Source organism: Telopea speciosissima, chromosome 6 (genome assembly GCF_018873765.1).
Source record: "Telopea speciosissima isolate NSW1024214 ecotype Mountain lineage chromosome 6, Tspe_v1, whole genome shotgun sequence".
NCBI classification, from domain to species: Eukaryota; Viridiplantae; Streptophyta; class Magnoliopsida; order Proteales; family Proteaceae; genus Telopea; species Telopea speciosissima.
The window spans coordinates 35,064,581-35,092,053 of NC_057921.1; the positions used below are offsets into that span (position 1 = coordinate 35,064,581).

General features: G+C 40.2%; 3 protein-coding genes across 3 annotated transcripts; all 3 read left to right on the forward strand.

The window, feature by feature from the left end:
• Window positions 1-902: 902 nt before the first annotated feature.
• Window positions 903-16,562, forward strand: LOC122664370 (proline-rich receptor-like protein kinase PERK8). Its single transcript, XM_043860163.1, has 9 exons — window positions 903-1,853; window positions 1,956-2,214; window positions 2,670-3,080; window positions 3,171-3,257; window positions 5,192-5,262; window positions 5,368-5,444; window positions 6,192-6,339; window positions 15,786-15,947; window positions 16,063-16,562. Exons 1-9 carry the CDS (start codon window positions 1,092-1,094, stop codon window positions 16,330-16,332), a joined length of 2,247 nt encoding a protein of 748 aa, XP_043716098.1. The 5' UTR covers window positions 903-1,091; the 3' UTR covers window positions 16,333-16,562.
• Window positions 16,563-18,218: 1,656 nt separating this feature from the next.
• LOC122665670 (cinnamoyl-CoA reductase-like SNL6) lies at window positions 18,219-21,384 on the forward strand. The gene is made up of 4 exons (XM_043861819.1): window positions 18,219-18,410; window positions 20,324-20,509; window positions 20,798-20,951; window positions 21,056-21,384. The coding sequence occupies exons 1-4, from the start codon at window positions 18,219-18,221 to the stop codon at window positions 21,382-21,384; spliced, it is 861 nt and encodes a 286-aa protein (XP_043717754.1).
• Window positions 21,385-22,862: 1,478 nt separating this feature from the next.
• On the forward strand, window positions 22,863-23,451 carry LOC122665671. Its single transcript, XM_043861820.1, has one exon. The coding sequence runs from the start codon at window positions 22,933-22,935 to the stop codon at window positions 23,449-23,451; it is 519 nt and encodes a 172-aa protein (XP_043717755.1). The 5' UTR covers window positions 22,863-22,932.
• Window positions 23,452-27,473: the final 4,022 nt, after the last annotated feature.

Here is a 27,473-nt window from a genome sequence, read left to right on the forward strand (position 1 = left end):
CCAAGCACGAAAGTCCAACCAAACGTAGAGAGAGAGTTATTACAGTGACAAGTTTATTCATTTGTTTATCAACCAAACAGTGACGAACACAACAACGAAGGAGCAGTAACAGTTGAGCGATTGAGAATCGAGGGAGGTTTGATTTAGATTTAGACTTTACACAGAGAGAGAGAGAGAGAGATTACTTCTGGTAATGGGTCCAAAAATCAATCAAAATCCACAAAAAAAAAGTTTTTTGAGATGATTTTTCTGTTACGTATTTTGATATACTGTTAAACAGAGCTTAACAATCGTTGTGATTGTGATGATTTGATTACTTTTTCTTTTTGTCTCCTCTGTTACCGTGTATCTGCAGGAAAATAATCCTGAAGTCGCTCTCAGTTATCCTTTTTTTCCTTGTTCCTCTAGAGTAATCAACCATTCTTTGTTCAGATGGAGAGAATAAACTTCTTTGGAAATCCCATTCCAACTTTTTGGAGCCTTAGAGGAGATCTAAAACTTCCTTTCTGCATCAACCGCTGAAGAAGTTCGAAGTTGTAGAGAAGTAGATAGGATTTTGGCTTTTAAAGCATTTTCGAATATATTCTTTTTTGTCCTTTTCTTCCATTCTTGGTGATCTCGTTATACTGCATTTGCTCATCGAAGTATTGGGAGACTGAGTCTGAGTTTATATTAAAAATTGGGATTTGGACTGATTTTTGGTCACATTGATTTTGCTCAGGAATTTTGGTGATCTGGGTTCTGATATTATCAACTGGGCTTTACTCTGGATACTCAATTGGTTGCCATTTTTTGAACTAGGAAGGATTCTGTGCATCTGGATTTTTTTTTTCTTCTGTTAATTTTTGGTTAACGTTCGTATAGATTTTTGGGTTCTGCAAGTCTGCCACTTATAGAGGTGTGTAAAAGAATCGTTCTTGATCTTCTCATCACGGTTAAAAATTTGGGTTTCTGGCGGCGCAAAAGATATGGAAGGTTTTACGCGGTTGCGGAAAGCTTGGAGATTTGGCGCTGCTCTTATTTTCTTACTTGAATGGGAGTTTTAGATTTGGATCACCAGATTTAGGGGATTGCTGAGAAATTTGCCGAAGATGTCGTCTCCGTCACCAAGTTCTCCTTCTTTGCCTGCTAGTTCTCCACCAGAGGCTACGACTTCTAGCCCTCCACCAGAGACTTCTTCGACTGCAAGTCCACCACCATCGGAGTTAACCTCTAGTCCACCTTCATCTTCCACTTCAACGACTGCTTCACCAAGTGCGACGCCTAAGCCGAATGCCACTGCGGATCCACCGGCACCATCAACAGCAACCCCTACTAACCCATCAACGCCACCTCCTCAAACCTCGCCTCCTCCGGTTTCTATGTCAACTCCACCACCGCAATCTACAGCTAATCCCTCACCTCCACCACCTGTGGCTTCGCCACCATCTTCTATTCCTGCCCCTCCACCACCTGTGGTGTCTCCGCCGCCGTCTCCGGTGTTATCGCCACCGCCACCATCGACTAGTTCTCCTCCTCCGTCAGTTTCCGTTGTGCCGCCTGCTTCATCGCCCCCTCCCCCTCAAACAATCTCACCTTCTCCTCCTCCGCCTGCGGATGTCACTCCTCCGGTCTCCAATTCACCTCCGCCGCCACCGGTCAATTCTTCGACACCCTCTCCTAGCCGTACTTCACCTCCCCCATCTGGTTCACATCGAGCTCCTCCTCCAAGCTCACCATCACCGCCGCCTCCGAAACATCAAACGGGGGCACCGCCACCTCAATCACCTCCCAAATCTTCTTCTCCCCCTGCTGCTTCTCCTCCTCCAAGTAATTCATCGACTGGTGGAACTCCAGTAATTCTAACACCACCCCCATCAAGTAATGCAGCTCCACCAGTGACATCACCACCCTCATCAAGTGGGGGAACCCCACCAGTTACAACACCACCCGTGTCTAAAGTTCCATCAAATCCATCACCACCCTCATCTGTGGTTCCAACACCTACACCTGGGAGTACCAATTTTAGTCCAGACACAAATAATACAAGTGCTAACTCCGCCTCCAGTGGAGGGCACACTGGTACGGTGGTGGCAATTGCTCTTATAGCAAGCGTTGTAACGGTTGGTCTCATTTTTTTGGCTGTGTGTTTGTGGAGGAAACGAAAGAGAAAGGCATCCGCTTACAATGGTGTCTATGTTATGCCTTCACCGTACAACTCTTCCCAGCAATCAGGTAATGAATTCCTTAACAGTCAATTGTTCATTTTAAACGATATGGATCTTTTGAGTTGTTAATATACGAAAACTTAAAAAATTGGGACTTTATTATCCTGGTTTGTTTGTTATTGGACCTTTCTCTGTGAGATAATTGAATGGTGCCATGAAATTAGAGACCCTTCTCTTGTGAGGCTTGAAATTGTGGTACCATTGTGTGAATTGCTCTTCCAAGGACTGATGTTATTATCACATTCCCCAGCATTATGCACATCCATTGCATGTCCGACTGGGCATAAACATTAAAGTCTTAATTTATCCCTCCATCCCACCCCCCAAAAAAGGAGCTCAGTGTCAAATGGATGATATAGTGTTCCACCTACTTGATTAAGTTTGCCAACTTTATTTGAATAAATCTTTATGAGTTTGGAGTCATTGAAAGGGAGTTGACAAGGGTTGCATCTCCTTCTTCAGATTCATCCTTTATCAAGACCAATTCTCCAGCTCCTCTGCTGGGAAGTGGCTCTGGCAGTAATTTTATGCATTCATCATCAGAGTCGGGTGGCTTAGGGAATTCAAAGTCATGTTTCACATATGAAGAACTAGAAGAGATCACAAATGGGTTCTCGCTGCAAAATCTGTTGGGTGAAGGTGGATTTGGTTCTGTGTACAAAGGATGTCTACCAGATGGACGAGAGGTGGCTGTAAAACAGCTGAAGGTGGGTGGTGCACAAGGAGAGCGTGAGTTTAGAGCTGAAGTCGAGATTATTAGCCGTGTGCACCACCGACATTTGGTTTCACTGGTGGGATACTGCATAGCACAGCATCAGAGGTTACTCGTTTACGACTATGTCCCAAACAACACCCTTTACTTCCATCTTCATGGTAAGATAAATCTTTTAGTTATCCACAAATTGACTTGTTCTGTTATCATTGGCATAGCTGTTGTTCACTTTTTTATTGTGAATTTTGTAGGGCAAGGCAGGCCAGTTATGGACTGGGCAACCAGGGTTAGGGTTGCTGCAGGTTCAGCTCGTGGAATAGCATATCTCCATGAAGACTGTAAATGACCTTTCTTTTGTTTGCATTTCGTTATTATTATTTGAACCTTCCACTGCACTGTGCCCTGGATGTTTATGGTCAGACAGTAAATAGACTTAGCCTAGATATCCCGATGCTTGGGTCTAGCCGTCTGCTATATGTTACTAAATTCAGAAACAACCCAGGAGGTCCAGATATGTCAACTATGACATTGTCATTAGTCTTTATACAAAAAAGTGGGGCCAAATGAACCCAAAATTGGGTCTGGTGGACTGGACAATGTTGAAGCCTCAGATAGGGGTTGTCTAGAATCTAGATTATTTGAAGAGTTTACTGGTTGGTGTTTATTTTAATTATTTGTCCTTTTCTGGCTCAAAAAGGAAAAATTAGTTTTGAAAAAACCGGTTTTGTATTTTGTGTGGTGTTTGTTAATATTTGGTTTTATTTCATATTTTCTATTCGTCATATTTCAGCCTTTAGTTGCCTTTATTTTATTTTAGAATGATTATTATGTTTGGTTACATTTGACAGGTTTTTTTTTATCTACCTACATAAAACCCAAGATTTGTGAATCCAATGTCATTGGTAGAGTTGTGCAAAATTCTTACTTGATTTCAGTCAGTGATATGATTCATTTTATATGGAGTTTGAGTCAAAGCAGGAGTCTAATCATGACATGTTTAGGTCTATTGTGCTTATTTTCTTATCATTCTATGTATAATTTACTTTATTAAGTACTATGTTGTAATTTGGGTAAATTGGGTATTCTTGTAAGTGTGTTAAGTCCCAAGGGTATACTTGTAATTTTGTTCTTTCCTCTTTTATTATAAATAGAACTTGGCTGTGATCCCTTGGGACACAAGCAATTATTCTCCCAAATCAGTTTCATCATGGTATCAGAGCGGGAATCAGTCTTGGGAATACTGCCCTAGTAGTACTTATGCCTCTGCCACCTCCATCACCTTGACGCCTCTCCTGTTCGCTGCCAGCGGCCCATCTCCCACTCTTCCGCCTTGCGATTCACCTTTTCACTCCCACCACTCTCCTTAAGCACCGCCACCACCTCGCGATACCATTTCTTGTTTCTTTGGATTCCTTTGAATCTCCTAGGAGAGATTCCTTATACCTCTAGATAAATCTAATTGTAGTTTAATTCTTTTCCTAATTTGCATTACTTTTTTTGTTCTGGTTATATTGAGACAACCTAATGTCACACCTGGGTCTAAATCCTTGTCATTGTTTCCCATGATGCTTTCTTTCTCAAACCCAAAGCCTATTTGTTTTTAAGTTCGATATTAGTTTGATTGTGTTAGTAAAAGGCATAGCAACATAGCAGCAAGACATGACACTTGAGATTATTATTAAAATATGATCATAAAAGCATTGTACATTTATGGAAGTTTTGTATAAAATATGGGAGTGGGTTTCATGGACAGCCACTATGGAATCCATGGGTGATAAACCTAGTTGTGCTACATGGCAGGTTGTGGGCTGAAATTCTGTCGACAGGTAGACCCCAAGGTTGCTCGCTCGCTCATATGTCAAGTTTCAGCCCAAAAGTAGCTGGCCAAGTGACAAATTAACTATTGAAAGATCCAAAACCACTGAGAGGGTGCTACTATGAGAGTGCATCCCAATATATGGGAGGGTATGTAATTGAATTTGAGTTGGAAATTTGACTTGTGGCCAATCCAGACCATTCCCTAGCATCAAACAGTTGGGATTGCCACATCACCCTTTAACATGGCATCGCTAGGTGTGTGGTCCATGGATTCCACAAGGGATTGCATGGCTCAATTAAACTTTTACCATAAGGTAAATCTTAAAAATATAGAACAGAGGTTGCTTCATTGACCTGTTTATGGCACATGTTTGCAACACATTAATTTCTTACAGTAGTGGTTGTGGTTTTTACTAACATTTATTTATTTTTTCTATTTTAATCTTTTTATCAGGTCATCCCCGGATTATTCATAGGGATATTAAGTCTTCGAATATTCTTCTGGATAACAACTTTGAAGCTCAGGTATGACTAGTTCTTTTGAAATGATGTTTCTTGAGCTTCCTCTTTCTAGTTGCTGGTGTTTCTCATAATTCACTTCCTCTTACCCTCTTTCTGCCTATGCTGTAGGTTTCGGATTTTGGGCTTGCAAAGTTAGCTCTTGACACAAACACACATGTAACAACACGTGTCATGGGAACCTTTGGGTAGGCAATCATTACTATTTCTGAATGTAGTTTAAAAGTTAGTCTGGATTTTTCTATGGGCATTAACTAGTTTGTGAAGGATATCTTGCACAAAGATAATGTTTGATCATCTGATTGGCCATTTGATTTGAGCCACTTGAGTCGATGGACGATGGTGTGGCTATTTTGACCATTGGATAGGTGTGATATCATCTGGATTGGTTGCTTGCAGTCAAAATTTGTGGACCAACACTTCTGTATGGCTACGATGGATTGGAGTTCCCCCCTTCTGGTTCAGCTATTGAACTATTTTCAAAATACTGACTTTGAACATTTTTGAAGCTTTATTCTTCCATGTGGCAAACCACGTGTTGGGCTGAATTCTACCAGCCAAGTGAAGAGGATGTGCACGACATGTCCACATTTTTGGGTGCCATGCCAATAAAGCTGGTATTCAAACTTTGTCCGCGTGTTGTAGTGCTGTCCACATAACTATGTACATATGTGGTTGAAAAGTCAGAATTTGAAAGCTTTCGTGGCTGATAAGGATATCCTTGCGGTTGAGATGGACCATGAAATTTGACATGCAACCAATCTGAGAAGGTGCCTTGTCTATCTTAGGTGGATATGGAAACATCAGCCCTCTATGTAAATAAAATGATAAGGCCATTTAGCCAAGCCTTGCTTGCGGAGCCCCCAATGCATGTATATATGCATTTCTTACAATTGTTTATAATCATCTCACAAATGACGTCGGATGGATTTCAGATACATGGCTCCAGAGTATGCATCAAGTGGCAAGTTGACCGAGAAGTCGGATGTTTACTCTTTTGGAGTCGTGCTTTTAGAACTAATTACTGGCCGCAAGCCTGTGGATGCATCTCAGCCATTAGGAGATGAGAGTTTGGTTGAGTGGGTAAGTTCAATAAGTGTGCACATTGATACAGTTAATTTCTACTTGTAGTTTTCTTGCTGATTTTAATTTTTTGTGTGGTGATATTTTATGTTACTGAGGACATAAACACGTGCATGATTTGTACTATGCACTAATTACGATTTTCGGGCTTCTGTAAAATTTTATTGTGACATTACCATAGCCACATTACCATAGCCAGTTTTTTCCTTCCACCCCTTCCCGCTGCATCCTCCATTCTATTCCCCCTCTTTTTTATTTGGTTTGGTTTGTGCCATATAATAACACTGATTCTGCAATAGCTTGTTGACCCAAGTGTTCTCCACTTTTGACTGTACATTTGTTTTGTTTCTGTGTTGACATTAGGGCTGTTGATGGTGCTTGACTTTGTGCTATTTTTAATAGTTTTAAAGAGGAAATGAATTTTAATTTAGTATAATTTTCCCAATAAATAATCAAATAAAGTGGATTCGCCTTTATCAATATCAAGCATGGAGCTATTAGATGGGGTTGGCATTGAAATTTTTTTTCAGACCATTGATTTTGTGATAAATAGGGGATTATCTGAATATCATGATATTAATGAATATATTCTGACCATAGGAGAAGTGGTGAGGAAGAACATGCATAGTCTAAGTCTGGTCCCAACTATGACCTTGGACAGAGCCTATTGGAGGGCAAGGATCCATGTCGCAGACCCCATTTAGCTGAGTTTATCCTGATGTGTTGGGCTGTGCCTCTTTCCTCTTACTATCCTTCATCTTTCTATTTATTTCCCATCGTGATATATCATGATATTAATGAATATATTCTGACCATAGGAGAAGTGGTGAGGAAGAACATGCATAGTCTGAGTCTGGTCCCAAGTATGACCTCGGACAGAGCCTATTGGAGGGCAAGGATCCATGTCGCAGACCCCATTTAGTTGAGATTATCCTGATGTGTTGGGCTGTGCCTCTTTCCTCTTACTATCCTTCATCTTTCTATTTATTTCCCATCGTCCATTTGTCTTTTTTCCTTTTGTCATTTCGCATCACTTTGCCCATATCTCTTCACCCATCTTTTCTTCACCTTTTGTTTCTATAGTATAACTCTGTTTTTTTTCTATTTTGTTTTGTCTGGATCCATGTAGCCAACCCCATTAAGTTGGGATAAGGCTGAGTTTGTTGTTGTTGTTGTTGTTGTATTCTACAAAAGAAACACCATTAAAAAAGGGCTTATCCAGTGCACGAGGATCCCGCTACTGCGGGGTCTGGGGAGGGTCATAATGAACACAGCCTTACCTCCGCTTCGCGGAGAGGCTGCAAAGAAAGCCCAGTGATGAATATAAAGTTCTCACAGGAAAGCTGATGCTGAGAATGGGGAGGGGGGGGGGGAGGAATTGGAGATAAACTGAGTAAAATACAATTCTTATGTATGTTTTGTTCCGAAGCTCGGGCAGGTTGGGAAATGGTATATCTAGGAATGATAAATTTAGGACTTCATAGACTTCTGAAGTCTAATTAGAAATATTCTGATGATGAGTTGGTGAGGATTGTTCTAAAGTGCTTTAAGGTTTTCTTAATCTGTTTCAATTGACGTCTTGTAGTTTAAGTGGTATTAGCTATATTCTTTTGTTGACTTTTGTAGCCTTGGATCAGTGGATATCCTGTTTAGCCTTTATAACATACTAAGAATATGATGTAATTGTTGAGCTTAACAGAGCCAACAAGGACCTGGGTTTAGTGGCAAAGATGTAAATAGGAACCCATGCTTGTTGAGAAACTTCAAACTGTAGGTTGTTTTGTAGAATCAGGCTGTTTGAACTTAAAGTACCATGAAAAAGATGAAGATGGGGAGAAGCTTTAGGATCAGATTGTATCCGTATTGAGGTTGGTCAATTAAATTATTTAACAAGGTATTAGAATTAAGAAATTGACAGCAACCATGGCTTATTTTAGTGGAAATAAATCTTAGGTTGGGTTCTATACATGTTTGGGCCTTTGGTCCAATGGGTTTTTATTGTTATAGGCCACTTTAATGGGCCTAAAATTTGGGTAGGAGTGATGAATACGGGATTTACTTTATTAGTTAGTCTAGCTAGAGTCTATTTCTTTATTTTAATTGTTATTGAGGTTTTTTATAAAGGCTGGATTGTGTCTGTATGAGTCCAGACTTGTTTTAAGCTGCTTTCCTGATGTAAACAGGTTCCTGGGCCAGAAATAGAGCCTCAGGAACCTAAGGGGTCAGGTCCATGACTCTTCTTAAGTGGACCAGGCTTGTGGGCCTTTGGGGCAACCTGCCTTAGGCTTGGCCAGTCTTTCGTTTGGGTGTTTTCTGGTTCATTTAAAGCCAGATTGTGGGGGGATGGATTAGCTGAGATTTATTCTGTGATTTTGTTTAAAGTGCTTTCTATTTTTGTGTTTACAAACTAGGAAGTTAAGTGTTATTAGATTTCTTGCTTACAAGTCCCAATATTGGCCTTGTGAGGGACTTCCTGTTTTCTGTTATTTCTTTTTTTACACTTGGCAATAGCCACATTATATGTACTGAACTTTGAGGAGTTCACCCCACGATTTGAATAAAAGTTGGTTCTGCTGGTTTCGACCAAAATCTGTGAGATGCAGTTGGGTGAGAGTGAGAGACTTGAACCATTATCCTATCCTTTGTTCCTTTCCCCTCCAATCGATTCTCTGTTTCTATTTTCCTGTTCTGAGAGTTCTCTTCATTACTGAAACTCAATCGAAGGTGTCTTGGCCGCCGCTGATCACTATAACATTGTTCCCTCATCGATTCTAGTTGAGGACTGAAGGATGATACTTACAGCTCTACTGAACTAAGTTTCTACTTCAGCAACTTCAAGTTCAGAGCTTCAGATCCAACCATCAGTTGCTGTCTATATTTTGAGGGTTCACTCAACACTTCATAGTATAGTTGTCAAGGCATTGCCTAGGCGTCTGGGATTCTTTTGCTCGAAGGGAGCCTATGCCTAGTCGCCTTTCTGGTGTCTTGATTTTCCCCCCACCCATCCACTGCCTTGACAACTATGCTTCGTATAAATCGTACCCTCCATTTGCCACTAGTTTGGTGCTGATCTAACAGTTAGGTTGGCCCATCTCAGTTAAGTTACTAATTTTGGAGTTCCAGTTTCTATTTCTGTGACATGCTGATATCTCAGCATCTAGCCATTAACTTGGGCTAAGATTTTGGGAATTCTTCCTCCCTATAAGACCACTACTCGATTGGGAGATAAGGCCCATCCAATACTTGTATCTATTGTTCCAAGTTTGTTATTTTCTGGTTGATTGGTCTTGTTCATGACCTGTGATAGTCCCAATATGGCTGCTGGTTGATAAGTTGATTTTCTCTTTGGATGGGATCACTCTAACTCCTTCGCTAATATTTTTTAGAGTTGTGGGGTTGATATATTCTATTGTCCACCTACTGTTAGGGGATTGTTTTATGCATTGTTGCTGAGATTAGTGTTAAATGTTCTGTTTTGCTTGTAATAGAGATCCTACTTGGGGGTTAGCCTTCTTATTTCCATTATTTTAGACTGAGTTTTGGTAACAGTAGACTACCTCCAAGGTAAGCTGTTGGCTAGAGGAGTTTTAGTCTTAAGTTTGATTCTTGTTTTGAGTCTTTTATGTAAGTTTGTAAGGGGCTATAGCCCTGCACACAACTTTGAGTCATGAGTTTTGCTTTCGGCGCTTTAGTTCTTTGGTGATTCAGAATGCTCCCTGATATGGTGATTCAGTAGACTCCATGGCAGTGATTCCAAGGTTGGGTAGCGGTGTTGATTCCAGCCCTGTAGATCATGTGGTGATTCCTAATCATATATTTTGTATTTTTTTTTCTTTATTTCTATTCTCTGTTGTAATTTAGTTTCAGTCCTAGTATTCTGTTTTCTGGTTCGATTTTAGGATTCCTACCTTAGACCAAACTCTTCTAAACTTCAAGTTCTGGTTCTGTTCGTCTGTCCTATCCTCAGTTGGATTTTCTCATAACTTAGAATCTGACCCTTGGATTTTTCTCAGATTTTAATATTCTGTTAACCTTATTAAAGAGACCCTTCGACTAGCATATTGGTCAGGTCGGACATTCTGATGTTCTGATATTTGAAAACTCACAAATTTGATTCCTACTTTCCTGCGATTCTAGAAATTTCTATTGGTTTCTAAACTCTAATGTCCTAGATTACTTAGAACCACATCAATTGATATCAGAGCCATGGCCAGTAGCAAATCAAGGAACCCTAACATGGTCAATCTTTAAAATTCCATCAATCAGTTGTTTGAGATGGTCAGAGAACTGAATGATTATGTATCAAAAAGATTAAGGAAACCAACTAATTCAGTTAAGACCATAAATCAGCAAGGAGGGAGGATATCGGAATTAATTCCCAAATCATCGCTGAGCTCAAATTTGTACGATCAAAGGTAGAAGAACGTCAGTCTGAGTTCGAGTATGCAGATAAATAAGTCATAGTGACATGCGACGGCAAAGAGGTAGTACTTGATTATTCTAAGAAAGAAGGCCAGCGCATGCCGCATAGAAAATTCTGCTGTGGAAGAGTACAATGAGAATACTACTGCAAACAAGGTTGAAGTAGCGGTGGAAGGAAGGCCAAGAACGGGAATGAAAGTCAAGAACATTCCATAATAAACTGTCAAAGATCCAATATGCTGTTCTTGAAGAGATAGTATTCGTGTTATTGCCTCTTCTTCGACCCAAAAGCTCTCAAGATTGAGGACTTTATTCCTAATGTCCTTACATCATCAAATTTTTGTTTGGGACTGGTTAAGAGTGCTAGTCACATACTGGCAACCCCTTGTCACTGCAAAGCTCGCGGTCTAGTTTTTTTTCGGACTCGGGAGAATTAATGTAGATAATCACATGAATGGGCTTATTTTAGTGGAAGAAAGTCTTGGGTTGGGTTCTATTTTTATTGGTCCTTTGGTCAAATGAGTTTTTATAATAATAGGCCACTTTAATGAGCTGAAAATATGGGTAGGAGGGAGGAATTCGAGATGTACTTTATTAGTTAGTCTAGCTAGAGTCTATTTCTTTATTTTAATCGCTATTAAGGTATTTTAGTTAGGTTTGGATTAGGTCTCTATGAGTCCAACCTTGTTTTAAGTTAGTTTTCATTATTTTAGGCTGAGTTTTAGTAGCAGTAGACTACCTCCAAGGTAAGCTATTTGCTGGAGCCTGGAGGTGTTTGAGGTTTAGTTTGATTCATGTTTTGAGTCTTTTATATAAGTTTGTAAGAGGCCATAGCCTTGCACACGAATTTGAGTAACAAATTTCTCTTTCAGCCATTTGGTTCTGTGGTGATTCAGAATGCTACCTGCTGTGGTGACTCAGTAGGCTCCCCTATAGTGATTCCAGGAACCCTAGGTGGTGATTCCAAGGCCTTGCAGATCAGGTTGTGATTCCTGACCATTTATTGTATATACTTTTCTTCATATTTCTCTCTTGTTTTAATTTAGTTTCAGTCCTAGAATTCTGTTTTCTAGTTCAATTTCAGGACTCCTAAGTCCTACCCGAGACCAAACTCTTCTACACTTTGAGTTCCGGTTTTGTTCTTAGAGTGTCCTGTCCTCGGTAGGATTTTCTTATAACTTAGAATCTTACCCTTGGATTGTTCTCAGATTTTAATATTCTGTTCACCTTATTAAATAGACCCGTCTACCAGCATATTGGCCAGATCTGACAATCTGATGTTCTGATGTTTGAAATCTCTCTAATCTGGTTCCTACTTTCCTGTGATCCTGGAAATTTATTTTTGTTAATAAAGTAATAAATCCTAATGTCCAATGTGAGAACCACATTAAGGATTCTGGTTCAAAGTTACACTACTATTCTGTCCTTGAACACGTGAAAAAAGAAAAAAAATTCTGTTCTTGATTTTTTCAGCTATTTTATGATAGTACATATGAACACACACTCGCATAAATGGATGTGGTGTGTTATTCTGAGCAGAGAGAGAGAGTAATGTCAAGTTAAATATTTTCTGAAAATTCTTAGGAGAATTCCACTTGTCCAGTGATATTTTTTTGAAAAATATACGTCATTTAAAAAATATTCGGCAAAATAGACTGAATTTTCTCATTTTTTATGGCAAAAATTACCAATGAAATTAAAATTGCGCACTTGCTTAAGGGCATTGAAGATATAATGATTACATATATATCTAGATTGGGAGAATCCCATTAGAACATACATTTCAAACAGAGGGTTAGAAGGCCCAAACTATAGTCACTTTTTTTTTGGGTAGAAAAACTATAGTCACCAGAGAAAGAGGAAAAGAATAAGGACAGGTTTGATTGAGAATTAATCTGCACTCTGCCAATATTCATCCTAGGTGTGCAAGGTTGGCCCGGTGAGTCTGCCCAGGCCCACCTTGAGCCTGACAGGGTCTGGATTGGGCCTCTGGACCACGGCTGAGATTTCCAGGTTCTAGCTGGGCTGGGCCTAGGCTGAGGCCTTAATTTGAGCCTGGCCTGACCCTGTATCCATAAATATATATAAATTAAATTGGCCAAATATTCTCTGTGCCGGGGGCGCAGGCTGTGCCCAGACACATGGGGGTGGGCAAAATTACCACCCTGCCCCCTGAAATGGCAGGCCCATGTGTCTGGGCACAGGCTGTGCTGCGGCACAGAGAACATCAGCCCATATAAATTGATATGAAGTGACAGGATTTTACCTTCGTTGAAGAAGAAGGATGTTATCCAAAAAGGCAAAAAAGTAAGGTTTCAACTTCTTTTTCACCAACTTTGGTTCCAGCCAGAATTTTTCCATTATAAATATTGCATATGTAAATATATAATATATAATTATACATCATACATAGGGGCTGCCAGGGCCAATCCGGCCCAATAATGGCTGGGCTGGGCTGAGTTAAGGTGAACTAGGGTTCGGTTGGGGTTTAAAAATCCCAGCCCGGCCCTATTGCACCACTTTCATCCAACTCTTAGTGTTAGTGTTATAAAGCAGAAAACGAAGTCTCAGGGAAAGACTGTAATAATGAATTGACAGGATGTACTAACTACTCTTCTTTACATGTCATATCAAAGTTTTCAGTTGGTGGACTTTCCTTTTGTCTTAAATTTATGTGAGAAAAAATGGACAATTGGACAACTTGACCACACAATTAATTGGTTCCATCTTGAAGTGTTGATTGGTTATGTTTATTATAATTATTACTATAAAATCCTGGAGGACTCGATCATCATTACAGCCCACATTTGCTAGGATTTAGTACTGTCTGTCTACTATTGATTCTTTTAAAAGAATAACAACCTAAATAAAGTCTTATACTTATGTGTGCTAGCAAAAGAATAACCATCAAAATATACTTGTGAGGGAAGACCGAGTCAGTTGTTTGAGGTGTTGAGTATGTATGACCAATTCTTTCCTTATTTTTTGAAACAAGACTTTGGATAGGGCAAGAAAACTGTGGGAGAGTTTTCTTCTACCATTGGTGAAGGAGAGTACACTCATCTAGGGTCCTAATTACTCTGCTTCCGTATTGTACTTGTGAGGGAAGACCGAGTCAGTTGTTTGAGGTGTTGAGTATGTATGACCAATTCTTTCCTTATTTTTGAAACAAGACTTTGGATAGGGCAAGAAAACTGTGGGAGAGTTTTCTTCTACCATTGGTGAAGGAGAGTACACTCATCTAGGGTCCTAATTACTCTACTTCCGTATTGTACGAAGTCGATAATGCCCTCCCCACTATTCCCAATGCCCATCCCAAGACACCGGACCCATCGATTGAAAAAAATTCTTCACTTTGTGGGTGAAGGAATGCCTCCAAAACTTTATTGTTTGTAACCTTTGAACATGATATTGAACTCATTGATGCTTAATATGTGGTGAGAGGGCTAGAATAGAGTCTTATACTTATGTGTGCTAGCAAAAGAATAACCATCAAAATATACTTGTAAGGGAAGACCGAGTCAGTTGTTTGGGGTAGGTAAATAACCTTATAGTGGAGTATGTATGACCAATTCTTTCCTTATTTTTTGAAACAAGACTTTGGATAGGGCAAGAAAACTGTGGGAGAGTTTTCTTCTACCATTGGTGAAGGAGAGTACACTCATCTAGGGTCCTAATTACTCTGCTTCCGTATTGTACTTGTGAGGGAAGACCGAGTCAGTTGTTTGAGGTAGATAAAAAACCTTATAGTTGAGTATGTATGACCAATTCTTTCCTTCTTTTTTGAAACAAGACTTTGGATAGGGCAAGAAAACTGTGGGAGAGTTTTCTTCTACCGTTGGTGAAGGAGAGTACACTCATCTAGGGTCCTAATTACTCTACTTCCGTATTGTACGAAGTCGATAATGCCCTCCCCACTATTCCCAATGCCCATCCCAAGACACCCAGACCCATCAGTGAAAAAAATTCTTCACTGTGGGTGAAGGGAAATTGCCTCCAAAACTTTATTGTTTGTAACCTTTGAACATGATATTGAACTCATTGATGCTTAATATGTGGTGAGAGGGCTAGAATAGAGTCTTATACTTATGTGTGCTAGCAAAAGAATAACCATCAAAATATACTTGTAAGGGAAGACCGAGTCAGTTGTTTGGGGTAGGTAAATAACCTTATAGTGGAGTATGTATGACCAATTCTTTCCTTATTTTTTGAAACAAGACTTTGGATAGGGCAAGAAAACTGTGGGAGAGTTTTCTTCTACCGTTGGAGAAGGAAAAGTACACTCATCTAGGGTCCTAATTACTCTGCTTCTGTACTGTAAAAAACCGATAATACCCTCCCCACTATTCCCAATGCTGACACCCAGACCCATCAGCGAAAAAATTCTTCACCGTGGGTGAAGGGAAATTGCCTCCAAAACTTTATTGTATGTAACCTTAGAACATGATATGAACTCGTTGATGCTTAATATGTGGTGAGGGGGCTAGAATATGTGGTGGTTTAGCAGCCTTGAAGGAGGATTTTGGTGTTGAATTCACTTCTAACTGGCCAAACTTATTTTTGATTAGCTTTAATTGAAAGATTATCCCCAAGGATGACAACATGCTGAGTTGGTAAAGCAGGTTGTTGATCACGAGCTGGGTTCAATTCAAAGCACATTCTTATCACTTACTGTGACGCCTAATCACTACACTTGATTACCCAGCTTCAAAGCTTCAACCCACCCACCCCAAAAAAAATAATAATGATAAAACGAGTGACTTAGAGAGGTGAGCATTCTTTTATCAAGTTCTCAAATGAAATCATGTTCCTGACCAGCACTTGATAGGGTTGATCAAAAGTCGATCATGTATGTCTTATTTCTTTCATTTGTTTTTTTCATAAATCTCATCTGGACATCTCTGTGCTTTCCAAAATTTTCAGAGAATGCTGCAAAAATACCTCCAGCCACAAAATGTGGTGGAATTGCTAGGAACATGTTAACCTTTAGTGTTTTTTAACTAAAATGTAGAGTTATTTTTCAGGCTCGGCCATTGCTTAGTCAAGCACTTAATAGTCAAGACTTTGAAGGGTTGGCAGACCCAAGGCTCGAAAAAAACTATGTAGTACAGGAGATGTTCCGGATGATTGAGGCGGCTGCAGCATGCGTCCGTCATTCAGCTTTGAAGAGACCTCGAATGGGGCAGGTAATTAATACAATTGATAAGTGGACTCGAAACCTTGCATTGAAGTGTTTGTTTGCCTTACTTTGGGTAGAAGAAACTGAAATGGTTCAAGAGTTAATTTTTTCTTTTCCCTCAGGTGGTTCGTGCTTTAGACTGTGTAGGAGACTCTGCAGATCTATCAAATGGAATGAGACCAGGCAAAAGCGAAGTCTTTGATTCTGCACAACAATCTGCAGAAATAAGAATGTTTCAGAGGATGGCATTTGGCAGTCAAGACTACAGTTCAAGTTTCTTAAGTGAAAATAGCTGGAGAAGCCGAGAATATGGGAGGAGCCAAGACGATGGGACAAGCAGAGAATATGGGAGGAGCCAAGGAGATGGAACGAGCCGAGAATATGGATTGTAGAGACAGAGATTGAGTATTCAAGTTCACAGCTGTTCAGAGATAGCCAAGAGGAGCTTCAGGGACAACGAGGTGCTTGCATATCCTCTGTAAATTTTTTTCTTCTTCTTTTTGTGTAAATGTGGAAAGGATCTAAATACAAATGTTTTGGCCTTGGACCCAGCCAAATTGAGTGCTGGGTCTTGGAACTTTGAAAATCTTACAACCAGGTTGATTCGAGGCATCCGGTTGCATATTATCCTGTAATAAAATATATTTTTTTTAAATGTTTACACGGATGTGCTTGTAATGGCCCTTTTCCCATTCACCATTATAATTCAGAATTTTTAATAAAACTCCATTTTGTGCCCTCAGCTACTTCAAATGCTCTTTCTATCTCTTTCAGTCTTGCATGCTTCATTCCCTATTTCTTGAGCCAATGAAACCTTTACTTGTCATGATGAACTGTGGTAGGATAAGATTGACTCCAACTGATTTAGAATCCTCAACTAACTAGTGATATGCATAATAATTATCCACTTATGGTTGATTGACACATGGCTTAAAGTCCAATCAAAATGGAAGATTGAGGTGAATACTGTTGTCATCCATCCATCCATCAAAACTTGATATCTCCTTGCATAATCGCCATACATCTTACAAAGATAATATAAGGGTACTGTACAAGATAACGGGAGGCTTAAACATATTTATTATTCTCACCCAATTACTTACTCAGTTTTCAATTATCATTGCTGTTTTTTGGATTATCAGACTTAAAGCTTCGGAGAGTCTAAATCGGATCTAGCTCGGACTCTCTCTCTTGCTCAATACTTAGTTTGTGGTGTGTAGGTCTCTCCACTTGGATTTGACTCCTTTGTAACACGACAAAGAATGTAGTGCACCATTCAATGCTTTGCAATGTTTGGGCACATAGCCCAACACACAGGTGGGGTATTGGGCTGCATGCCTAAGCACTGTGGGAAGTTGGATGTGTGCTATACTCCCTATCATGTTATAGAGGAGCCCAATGCGTCTCCACTTACGTGGCAATTTAGATTCCAGCAGCTCCCTCTCTCTCTCTCTCTCTCTCTCTCTCTCTCTTGATGGGAGAAGGAAAATGAAATTTCAATAAATGAACTAATTAATATAATTAGGTGGTTTTGTAAGGTAGAGAAAACAAACCTTTCTAAGAATAGTAGAATATTAATAGTAGAATAGAATAATATATGAAAGGGAAGCCAAATTGAATGATCAAAGGAACGATCAGATGCAGATCTGACGGTTATGATGATTTTGATAAAGGGAAATGCAAGGATACAATGCAAGTGTAGAGGTGTGTACTTATTATTCAAAGAAAATGAAAGGAATGGCAGTCTGGAAACCACGTTTCTATCTACATTTCAAACCTAACACATACGATTCATATTCTCTTCCCGTGTTCAAAATCTGTGCTTCTTAATTATTAGCTTTATAATTCGTTTTCGCTGAAATTGAGGTGAGAGATCGAAAGCGAGCGAGAGTAGTGAGAGAAGTGGCGGAGGAGGATGGAGAGTTGCAGAGGGGAGATGAAGGTGGTGGTGGTATCAAAGCCCGCCCAGGCAACACCATTAATAATACCTTCTTATTATTCATCTGAGATTTGTGAAAAAGCGATTAATCCATGGGGAGGAAGCTTCAATGCTTTAGGGTGGTGCAATAGGAAGGGGAATGAGAGGAAGCTGGTTTGTCTTACCGGTGGGAATTTCTATTTGGGCTCTCACATACTCAACCATCTCTTGGCTCGTGGCTACCTCGTTCGACTCGCTCTACAAAACCCAGGTCTCTCTCTCTCTCTCTCTCTCTCTTGGACTACTTTGGATTTCTTGAAAATGAAATAAGATTGGATTTTAAAAAGTAGTTTCGGGTTAATGGTTTTGACAGTGGAAGTGGAGGAGATGATGATGAAGTTGAAAGGAAGGATGGAGGAGGTGGTGGGATTGGAGAGCATGGTGGTGGCTAAGTTGGGAGATGTTGATAGTCTTTGCAGGGCATTCACTGGTTGTTATGCCGTTTTCCACACTTCCTCTTCTTTTGATCCTCGCGGTGTCTCCGGTTATTCGGTTAGTCATACTGTGACCCTCACAATGTTATTACACCATCACTCCTTTTCCGAGTACACAGAGGGATCGTTGTCCTCTCCTGTTACTGTCGATGCTGCAAAGGCCATGTGGTACAGTTGACCCCATATGGTGCACATGTTCTTTGCAGCCGCCGCCCTGCATCGTACAGTAACACGAGAAGATAAAAATTGAGAGAGAGAGAGTGGGTATTACATTTTTTTTTGTAAGAAAGGATGCGAAAGAATCCGAATCCGCACATGGATGGCATACCACTCTTTTGCCCAAAAAAGAAAAACTTTATTTTCTCATATATGTCCATTTGCTGCTTGGTCATATGACCCGTGCATCAGTACGGAGTTCAATGAGAATACATAGGGGCATCAACATGGATTTGTTTTTTTATTTCACAAGGGTGAGATGGTAATTTCACACATTGCTGTGTCCGAGCACAGGTTTGATGGTTCGTGATCTTGGTATAGGCTGGATCGGATCAGACCGGGATCGAATCAGCCGATACCGCGATATGGATCGAGATCGCCCAAACTCGGGCAAATATGATACTTTTGTTCCTGTTTTTTTATTAAAAAAAAATCTATTTTTTATTTTTTTTTTACATTTTTACCCGTCCGTACAGCTGGATCGAATCGGATCGGTATTGGGATTGGTCTCGGCCGATACCGATCCGATCCAATCCGATACCTCAAACCATGGGCTCCATGCAGCTTGGCTAGTAAAGGTGTCAATTGGTTCGGATTCGATTTTTCGGTCCAGTTTTGATTCGGTTCAATATACAACATGTAGAAACCAAAACTGAATAAGAGCATGTGTTTCTAAACCATAACCGAACTGACACGGTTCAATTTTGGTTTAGTTCATTATTCGATTTTGACCTCGGTTTGTATTTGGTTTGGGCCCTATTTTAGTTGTTTGGGCAAACTTTTTACGTCTTACAATAAAAAAACCCTTGTTTGTTAGAGTCATAATCCACTAATTTATTTTTTCGAACATTATAATGAAATAAAATTTATCATCCACGTTAATTAAAACATTTAAAAAATGATTTATTCAATTCCTTATTCGGTTTGAAAATGAGTAATTCGGTTTGGTTTGACAGTTTCAATCATAAAACTGAAACCAATGAAAGATGTCAAAACTTTGAAATAAAAACAAAACCGATTTAATATGGCTGATTCCATTCAGTTTTAAACAATCAGTTTGATTTTGGTTTTAAATTGGCACCCTTATGAGGCAAGGATCTTTTCCCATATTTTAAAATTTCGACTATGTGATATTTAAGCCACAAGTATTAGTTGATCTTCATGACTCAAACCATTGGTTAGATGTCTAGTGTGGCAATTCAAATGATGATCTATCAAATTTCAATGCCAAATTAGTTCAATTATATGATCTACCTTATTTTGGATTTTTTTTCTCTCCAACCTTTCAAATATTGATCAAAGTTGACCAATTGATTGTAGCATGTGAAATGTTATAGAGGATCATACTACTATCATACTAGTAATTAAAGTTTCAGCCCAATACAAGTTTGCAATATGGTCAAAACATGATACAGAGTTGCTCAAAATTACAACCTTGCTACAAACCTCTAATTATGTAATGATACAAGTCTAAGGGCATTTAAGTAGTTTTACTAAAGCTTTTTATTCATTTTGATCCATATAATTTGCTAATTTTTTGTTGAAATTTGACCAAAAAGATCTGATCCTAGAGTGAGGTACTTTATAAGGTGGACTCACCCAAATATCTACTAATTGCTTGATAAGTTTATCTGAGAAGTCCACTGTTTTCTCTCATGTGGCAAGATGATGTGGCAATTCTGACCATGGGATAGATAGGGCAAGATCCAAAATTGACAGATCCGAATATGTTTCTTTGCTTGATTAATTTTGCAGGAAACAATGGCTTTTTTGGAGACAGAGGCAGCAAAGAATGTTATTGAGGCTTGTGGGAGAGCTGCATGTGTGAAGCGATGCATCTTTACTTCATCTCTACTTGCTTCTATTTGGCAAGGCAATGTTGCCGGCGAAATCATCAACGAGAGTTGTTGGAGCGACGAAGAGTTTTGCCGAGACAACAAGGTTTGTTATCAATAAATTAATTTGCACTATATAATCTGTGCTTTTGATGACTTGGGAAGATAGTCTAGTGTTCATAAACCCCTACCCTTCTCTCCCCTCCTCCCAAAATTTTTTTTTTTTTTTTTTTGGGGGGAGGGGGGGGTGGGGGAGAGTTTTCTTGATTTACGAGATCAAATCTACTTGTTTTGTAATTAATTTCTTATCTTGTAGATCTAGACAATCCGTGAAGAATGGTAGTTTGTTATTGTATTGTAAGTGAAGCTGATTTTCATTTGTTTTGTTGAGCAGCTATGGCTTGCCTTGGGTAAGACGAGAGCAGAGAAGATTGCTTGGAGGAAGTCCAAAGAAATGAAAGTTAATCTTGTCACTCTTTGCCCTGGCCTTCTCATGGCTCCCACCTTTCCAAACGCTCACATTGAAGCTTCTCTACGTTATCTTAAAGGTTAAAAGAAAAAAAGCCATATGTCTACTGCTGTAATTCATGAGGAGATCGAATTGAAGTACATGAAACAAGACTAATTATTGGTGATGATTGATGATGTGCAGGAGGACAGGTGATGTTAGAACGAGGAATGTTAGCAACTGTGGATGTAAACACTGCTGCAAAGGCACATGTTGATGTTTATGAAGCTATGGATGAATTTGGAGCTTGTGGAAGATACTTGTGTTTTGATAGAGTTGTGAAGAGATTAGATGAAGTTATTGAACTTGAGAATGGGTTGAAGATGCATGGCCTATTGTCAAGAGGAAGAAGACGACATGAGGAAGAAGATGAAGAAAGTAATCATTTTCATGGCCCTCTTACTCTTAGTAATGCTAGGCTTTCTAAATTGCTTTCTAGTTATGCTTCTCAACCTGTGTCTTGCAAACAGTGATGATTTACAACTTCTTAACCAGTAAAGTCTCTTCTCAGCATGAGAGAGAGAGAGAGAGAGAGAGAGAGAGACAGAGAGAGAGACTTGAAGAGTAAGCTTTTTCTGGAATCAACTTATTACGTACACTCATAAAGTCTTCAAGTTATGTAAGGAAAGCGAGAGTTGAGAGTGGGTTTCAATAATAATTTAGAGCAGAAATCTTTCCTTGGAATCCAAAAGCTAAATAAAGAGAACAGATATTTCTGCTTTATCGAAAAAAAAAAAAAAAAAAAAAAAAAAAAAACAAAAGAAAAAGAATTTTATTTGGAGTGTAATCTCTCTCAACACTCTCATGAGTCTATCTGTCTCTCCCTGTAAACAGACATCTCCACCTTTTGTTTGGGAAGGAGAGAGAGAGAAAATGTTGATGTAGGTTTTGCTCCTCGATAGAGGACCACTTCCCAAAAAACAAAAAAATAATAATAATTAATGAGACAGATTTCTTTCCTTCCTTGGAACCCAAAAGCTATTTCAATAATGGAAGGGGTTGGACAGGCAGCTGGCTTTCCTAGAACTAGCAGTTGTGCCCAATGGAGAGGGTGGGACATGAGGGTCATTTTCATAAGGTTGGGAGAGTAATAGACTGAGGTTGAGCACAATACTTAAGAAAAGAAATCTTTCCTTAGAATCCAAAAGCTATTTCGATTGCCTCCCCGTGGTTCCCTAGTGCCTCTCACAAGAGGAGGGTGGATCCCACCCAGGTTGAGTGTTCGGTCAGGTGCCCCGGGTGGGTCTCACCCCCCTCTTGTTGAGGCACTAGGGAATCGCACCGATCAGAGAATCGTAGATGATATAAATCCTCCCTCCCACCCATTGAATCGTTATCCTCTCCTATAACTGCATGGTGCAGTACTGCATCGTGCGACGCAATAGAGGTCATGTGGTACAACGGACCCCATATGATGCATATGGCCTCTACAGTCGCCATACGATGCAATATTACATCATGCACTAACTGCATAGGATAAAAATTCCCCACCCCTTCCCCGTCTCCTGTTTTTGGGATAGGGGTGGGAGAAGTGATGGTGGAGTCCAATTTTCCACCAGAGGAATGGAAAATCGATCATCGAATAGGGGTTAGATTTTAATGAGGAGAGAGAGTGTGTGTGGGATCCACGGTGGGATGTGAGAGAACATGGACAGAAATCTTCATACTTACACTGACGACGTTGTGACAATCTTTTTCGCTAAATAAAATTATAATTCAAAGAAGGCCAATGAAATATTTTTTATTATAAACGGAATGGACTCCATGGACTCCAATTATGAGCACTTATAATATTATATTTGTTAACTTTAAAGACAGATTTCAGGTAATGCAATAGTACAAGTCATCATACCAACCGTCTAGCTTTGCAACAGATTGTTCTTGCTTCACCGTTTCCAATTCCTCCTAAAGAGGATAAAGTACTTATTCCTCTTATTAATAAAGAAACAACTTCGATCTATTAACCATCTTCCTCACTATCAATATCTCTCCTCTATGCTCCAACAAACAATTCCAGTGACATGGAGGATTCAAACATGCTTGCTGCAGAGTGTATTGTCATATCTTGTTGTTGCCCCTGTTTGATCCTTCAGATCATTGTCTTTCTTTTGCTCAGACTTCCATACAAACTGCTGGTAATGTCTAAAAGATTTGCTCTCAAGACACTTGGAAAGAGAAAGAAGGGAGAGAAGGCCACCATGGGGAGCAGAGATAGATTTTCATACATAAGTGAAATGGTGAGAATTCAAAGAGATCTTTTGACAATTCAGGCAAGAGGGATTCCTTTCAATTCTGATCAAAGTTGTGAGTGCACCCTTTCAGAAATTGAGAAGGTTTTGGGAGATTTGTGTCGACAAGGAGAGTTTGCTTTTGGAAGCTTTTGGGGAAGGGATGAGGAGACCAGAAACTCCCCATCCAATATAGTTCAGGATCATGAGGAATCTGAAAATGTTGTAAATTACCAAGTCATTGAAGTGATTAGTTCCATTAAGACTTTTTATAATCCAGTCGTTACTCAATCAATTTCATACCAATCTTGACCTTTTTTGTGGTCTGATATTATGTAATGAATTGGCTTACTTTGTTTCTTAACTTTCATTTGATCATATAATCTTGATACATAGTGTCCGTAGGACCAGTGGAAAGGGGAGGGGGATGGAATCATGTGAAATTGGTAAGGAGGCACCTTGTTGGAGACAACACCTTTTGGATTGTTGTTTACGGGAAAAGGTTCTCTGAACCCCCAGGGGAGCGAGGGAAAACTAGCATCCCTTCTTTCTCTATCTCTGTCCTCTTCACGTGAAATGACCTCGCTGCCCTCTTATGTAAGAAATCATTCCATCGCACCTCATTGGTGCGTTCCTCTATACCGCTTGCTCAGAGAATCCTCTCCCCTTGTTTATAAACAATTAAAGGGAAACTGTTTTCTACCCAGGAGTGTAGCCTACACCAGCACTCCCATGTATCTATATCTCTCCTCAAAACAAGGGGGCAGAGGTGTCTTTTCATATGGGGAGGAGAGAGATAGACTCATGGGAGTGTTGGCGTAGACCACACTCTCGGACAGAGTTCTTTTTCCCACAATTAAAATAGAGAGCTGAGGTGATGTTGCCAAGCAGATAGGTCATTAGGTCCATGTTGTTGCTCTTAGAGGCATGGGTAGCTAGACTTAGCGAAGCTCTTTTCTTTTATAACCTTAAGGGAAAATGTTCTATAAGCTGCCAGGGGGTAAGCTAGCACCCTCTCACACACATGAAATGAAATCGCTGCCCTCCTATGTACGAAACCATTCCCTCACACCTCATTGATGCTTGTGCCCAAGGTCTCACTTTCAGGAGAACTTTCTACTTCGGCAAATTCAGAAGGACCCAAGTTACAAACTCTATGGATCCGAATAGACAACAATCCTCTACGTTATTGCAAGCACCTCCATCTCAACACACCTAGGCTTAAGGGTGTCAATGTGTACTGGGTATCAAATACCAAAACTATTTCCATATCGAATTATATATCAAACCATACTGAATAAATTCGGTATAGTATCAAAATGAGATACTTGTACCGAGTTGGTATTCAGTATGGTATTGATATGAACATAATATTGAAAATACACCATATTGTACCAATACCGTATCGAATACCTATATCGAATAATATCAAATCAATTCGGTATGATATCGGTATGAGATATCTATATCGAATCGATATTCGATACGAAATTGATATCGATACATGCAATGTACCGTACCTATATTCCAAAAATGTACCGATTGACATCCTCACCTGGGTTCCTCCTTCATTTAGCTATTATAAGTTGAACTGTGATGTGGCTCTCCCCATTGGTGGTCCATGTGGTGTGGGTGTTGTTATTAGGAATCATCATGGATCACTTGTGTCGGTTTCTTCAGAACTTGCTTTGTTTTTTGATATTTTAGTGGGAGAAGCAAACATGCGCATTAAGAGCTGGCCTTCTTAGTGCGGCTGACTGTGACCTCTTCTACATTCATGTGGAGTTAGACAATGCTTCACTTATTGTTATCATTTCTAGACCACACCCTCCCTCCCACTACCATTTCAGGCTTGATCTTTGATATCCAGTGCCTAGCCTCTAAGTGTTACGTTTGTACTTTTGATCTCATTCCTAAGGGAGTGAACGGTGTTGTTCATACCTTAGTCTGAAAGTCCAGTCTGTGTCAAGTAAGACATTTTGGTCAATTTTCACTCTCTGGCTTTAAGATTTATGTAATCAAGAGGCCTTGATTTCTATTAGAATTAGGATTCTGATTTCATTGATTGATTATGATAGGTTATAATGCAAATATATAAATATAGAAGAAGATAGGAGAAGTGCAAAACACAAGTACACACAAAACACATGTACACGACTTCACATTGGTTGATGAGATAAGATAAGAGACATCCATGTTGTTGGTGGTTGAGGTAATGAAGATAGGAGACTTCATGTAAGCGACATCCATGCTAGTGGTGGTTGAGATAATTAAGATAGGAGACTTCACGTGTGAATGGAGGTTGATATCACATGGATCTCATATGCAGATAGGATCCAATTGATACACCCTCTCAAGATAAGGATTGAAGCTCGCGGATCCTTAGCTTGTTACGTAAAAATTTAAATCGAACGGTACCAAGACCCTTGGTGAAGATGTTCGCGATTTGATCTTTGGTGGAGATGAACTGAACTTGAAGATCACGTTTGGCAACCTTGTCACGAAAAAAATGAAAATTGATTTCAACATGCTTGGTACGAGCATGAAAAACCAGATTTGCAGAGAGATAGGTAGCCCTGATATTGTCGCACCACAGGATTGGGGAGTGGGTGACAGGGATACCAAGTTCACCAAAAAGAGACCGTAACCAGGTGAGTTCAGCGCATGCATCGGCAAGAGCCTTGTATTCGGACTCGATAGATGACTGGGCCACCGTCTTTTATTTCTTAGACATCCAGGAGATAAGATTGGGGCCCATAAAAATAGCATAACTGCCAGTTGACTTACGATCATCGCCATCACCGGCTCAGTCCGCATCAAAGGAAGACTGGAGAGTAAGGGACGGTGATTTAGAGATGAATAGATCGTATGATTTTGTATGCTTGAGGTACCATAAGATCCGTTTCACCCTGGAACAATGAGATTCGATTGGAGCATGCATGTATTGGCACGCACGATTGATGGAGTAAGCAATATCTGGGCGTGTGAGTGTAATATACTATAGGGCACTGATGATTGACCTATAGGTGGTAGGGTCTGAAAGAGGAGCACCCCCTGAGTGAGATAGTTGGACAGTGGTAGCCATGGGGGTGAGCACAGTCTTGTAATCAGTCATCCCAACACGGTGAAGGAGGTCAGTGATGTATCTGGATTGTGAGAGTAAGATCCCACCTTTTTGAGAAATAGCTTCAACACCAAGAAAGAAGCTCAGGGGACTAAGGTCCTTAATGGAAAATGCATTTGCCAATTGACCGAGAAGAGTAGTGACATGATCGAATTGACTGCCTGTAATCAAAATATCACCAACATATACTAAGACATAAGTAGCAGTAGAGCCCTGAAGATAGATAAATAATGATGGGTCTGTTTGAGATGACCGAAAATCAGAGCGAACCAAGAACTACGAGAGCCAATGGAACCATGCTCGTTGGGCCTGTTTGAGGCCATAAAGGGATTTGTGCAGTTTGCACACATGATGGGGATGGAGAGGATCGGCAAAGCCCGGGGGTTGGGCCATATATACCTCCTCAGTAAAGACGCCATGTAAAAATGCATTTTGAACATCCAGTTGACGAATAGACCAGCCGTTGGAGAAGGCTAGGGTAAGGACCGCAGGAATGAATGGTCGTAGGCTTGATAACAGGGCTAAATGTTTCATGATAGTCCAGTCCAGGCTACTGATGAAATCCCATGGCAAAAAGATGGACTTTATAGCGTTCCAAGGAACCATCAACCTTACTTTTGATTATGTAGACCCACTTGCAGCCAACTAAATTCATGGCCTGTGTGAGTGGCACTAGGGGCCATGTGGCATTGCGAAGAAGGGCATTAAACTCAATAGTCATAGCAGAGCATCACTTAGGAATTTTATTTGCCTGTGTAAACCCAGTCGGTTCGTTGAGTGGGGAGGTGATGTGAAGAGCATGGGGGTTGGAGGGACGGGGGTGAAGGATCATGGAGTGAGTGCAGGTGGAAGTGGGGGAGGAGGGTGAGGTGTAGAGGTCAGTAAGGGGATGGGTTTCAAGGGGAGGGGGAGAAGGGGAAGGGGAAGAATCGGGAAGAGGAGAAATGGGGGTAGGGGATCGGGTGGTGGTGTGGGGGGTATATGTTTGGGTGGGGAGCAGTTGGGACGGAATGACAACCTAAGGGGAGGAAGGGGAGGAGATGAAGGGAGGTGGTGGGGGAGAAGTGCGGAAGGGTACGTGGTCCTCATCAAAACGCACATGACGCACAATGTAGATCCTATGAGTGGAGAGTTCCATGCAGCGGTAACCAGTTTGAGAGGGGCTGTAATCCAAGAAAACAAAGGGAGAAGAGCGGTAGTCCATTTTATG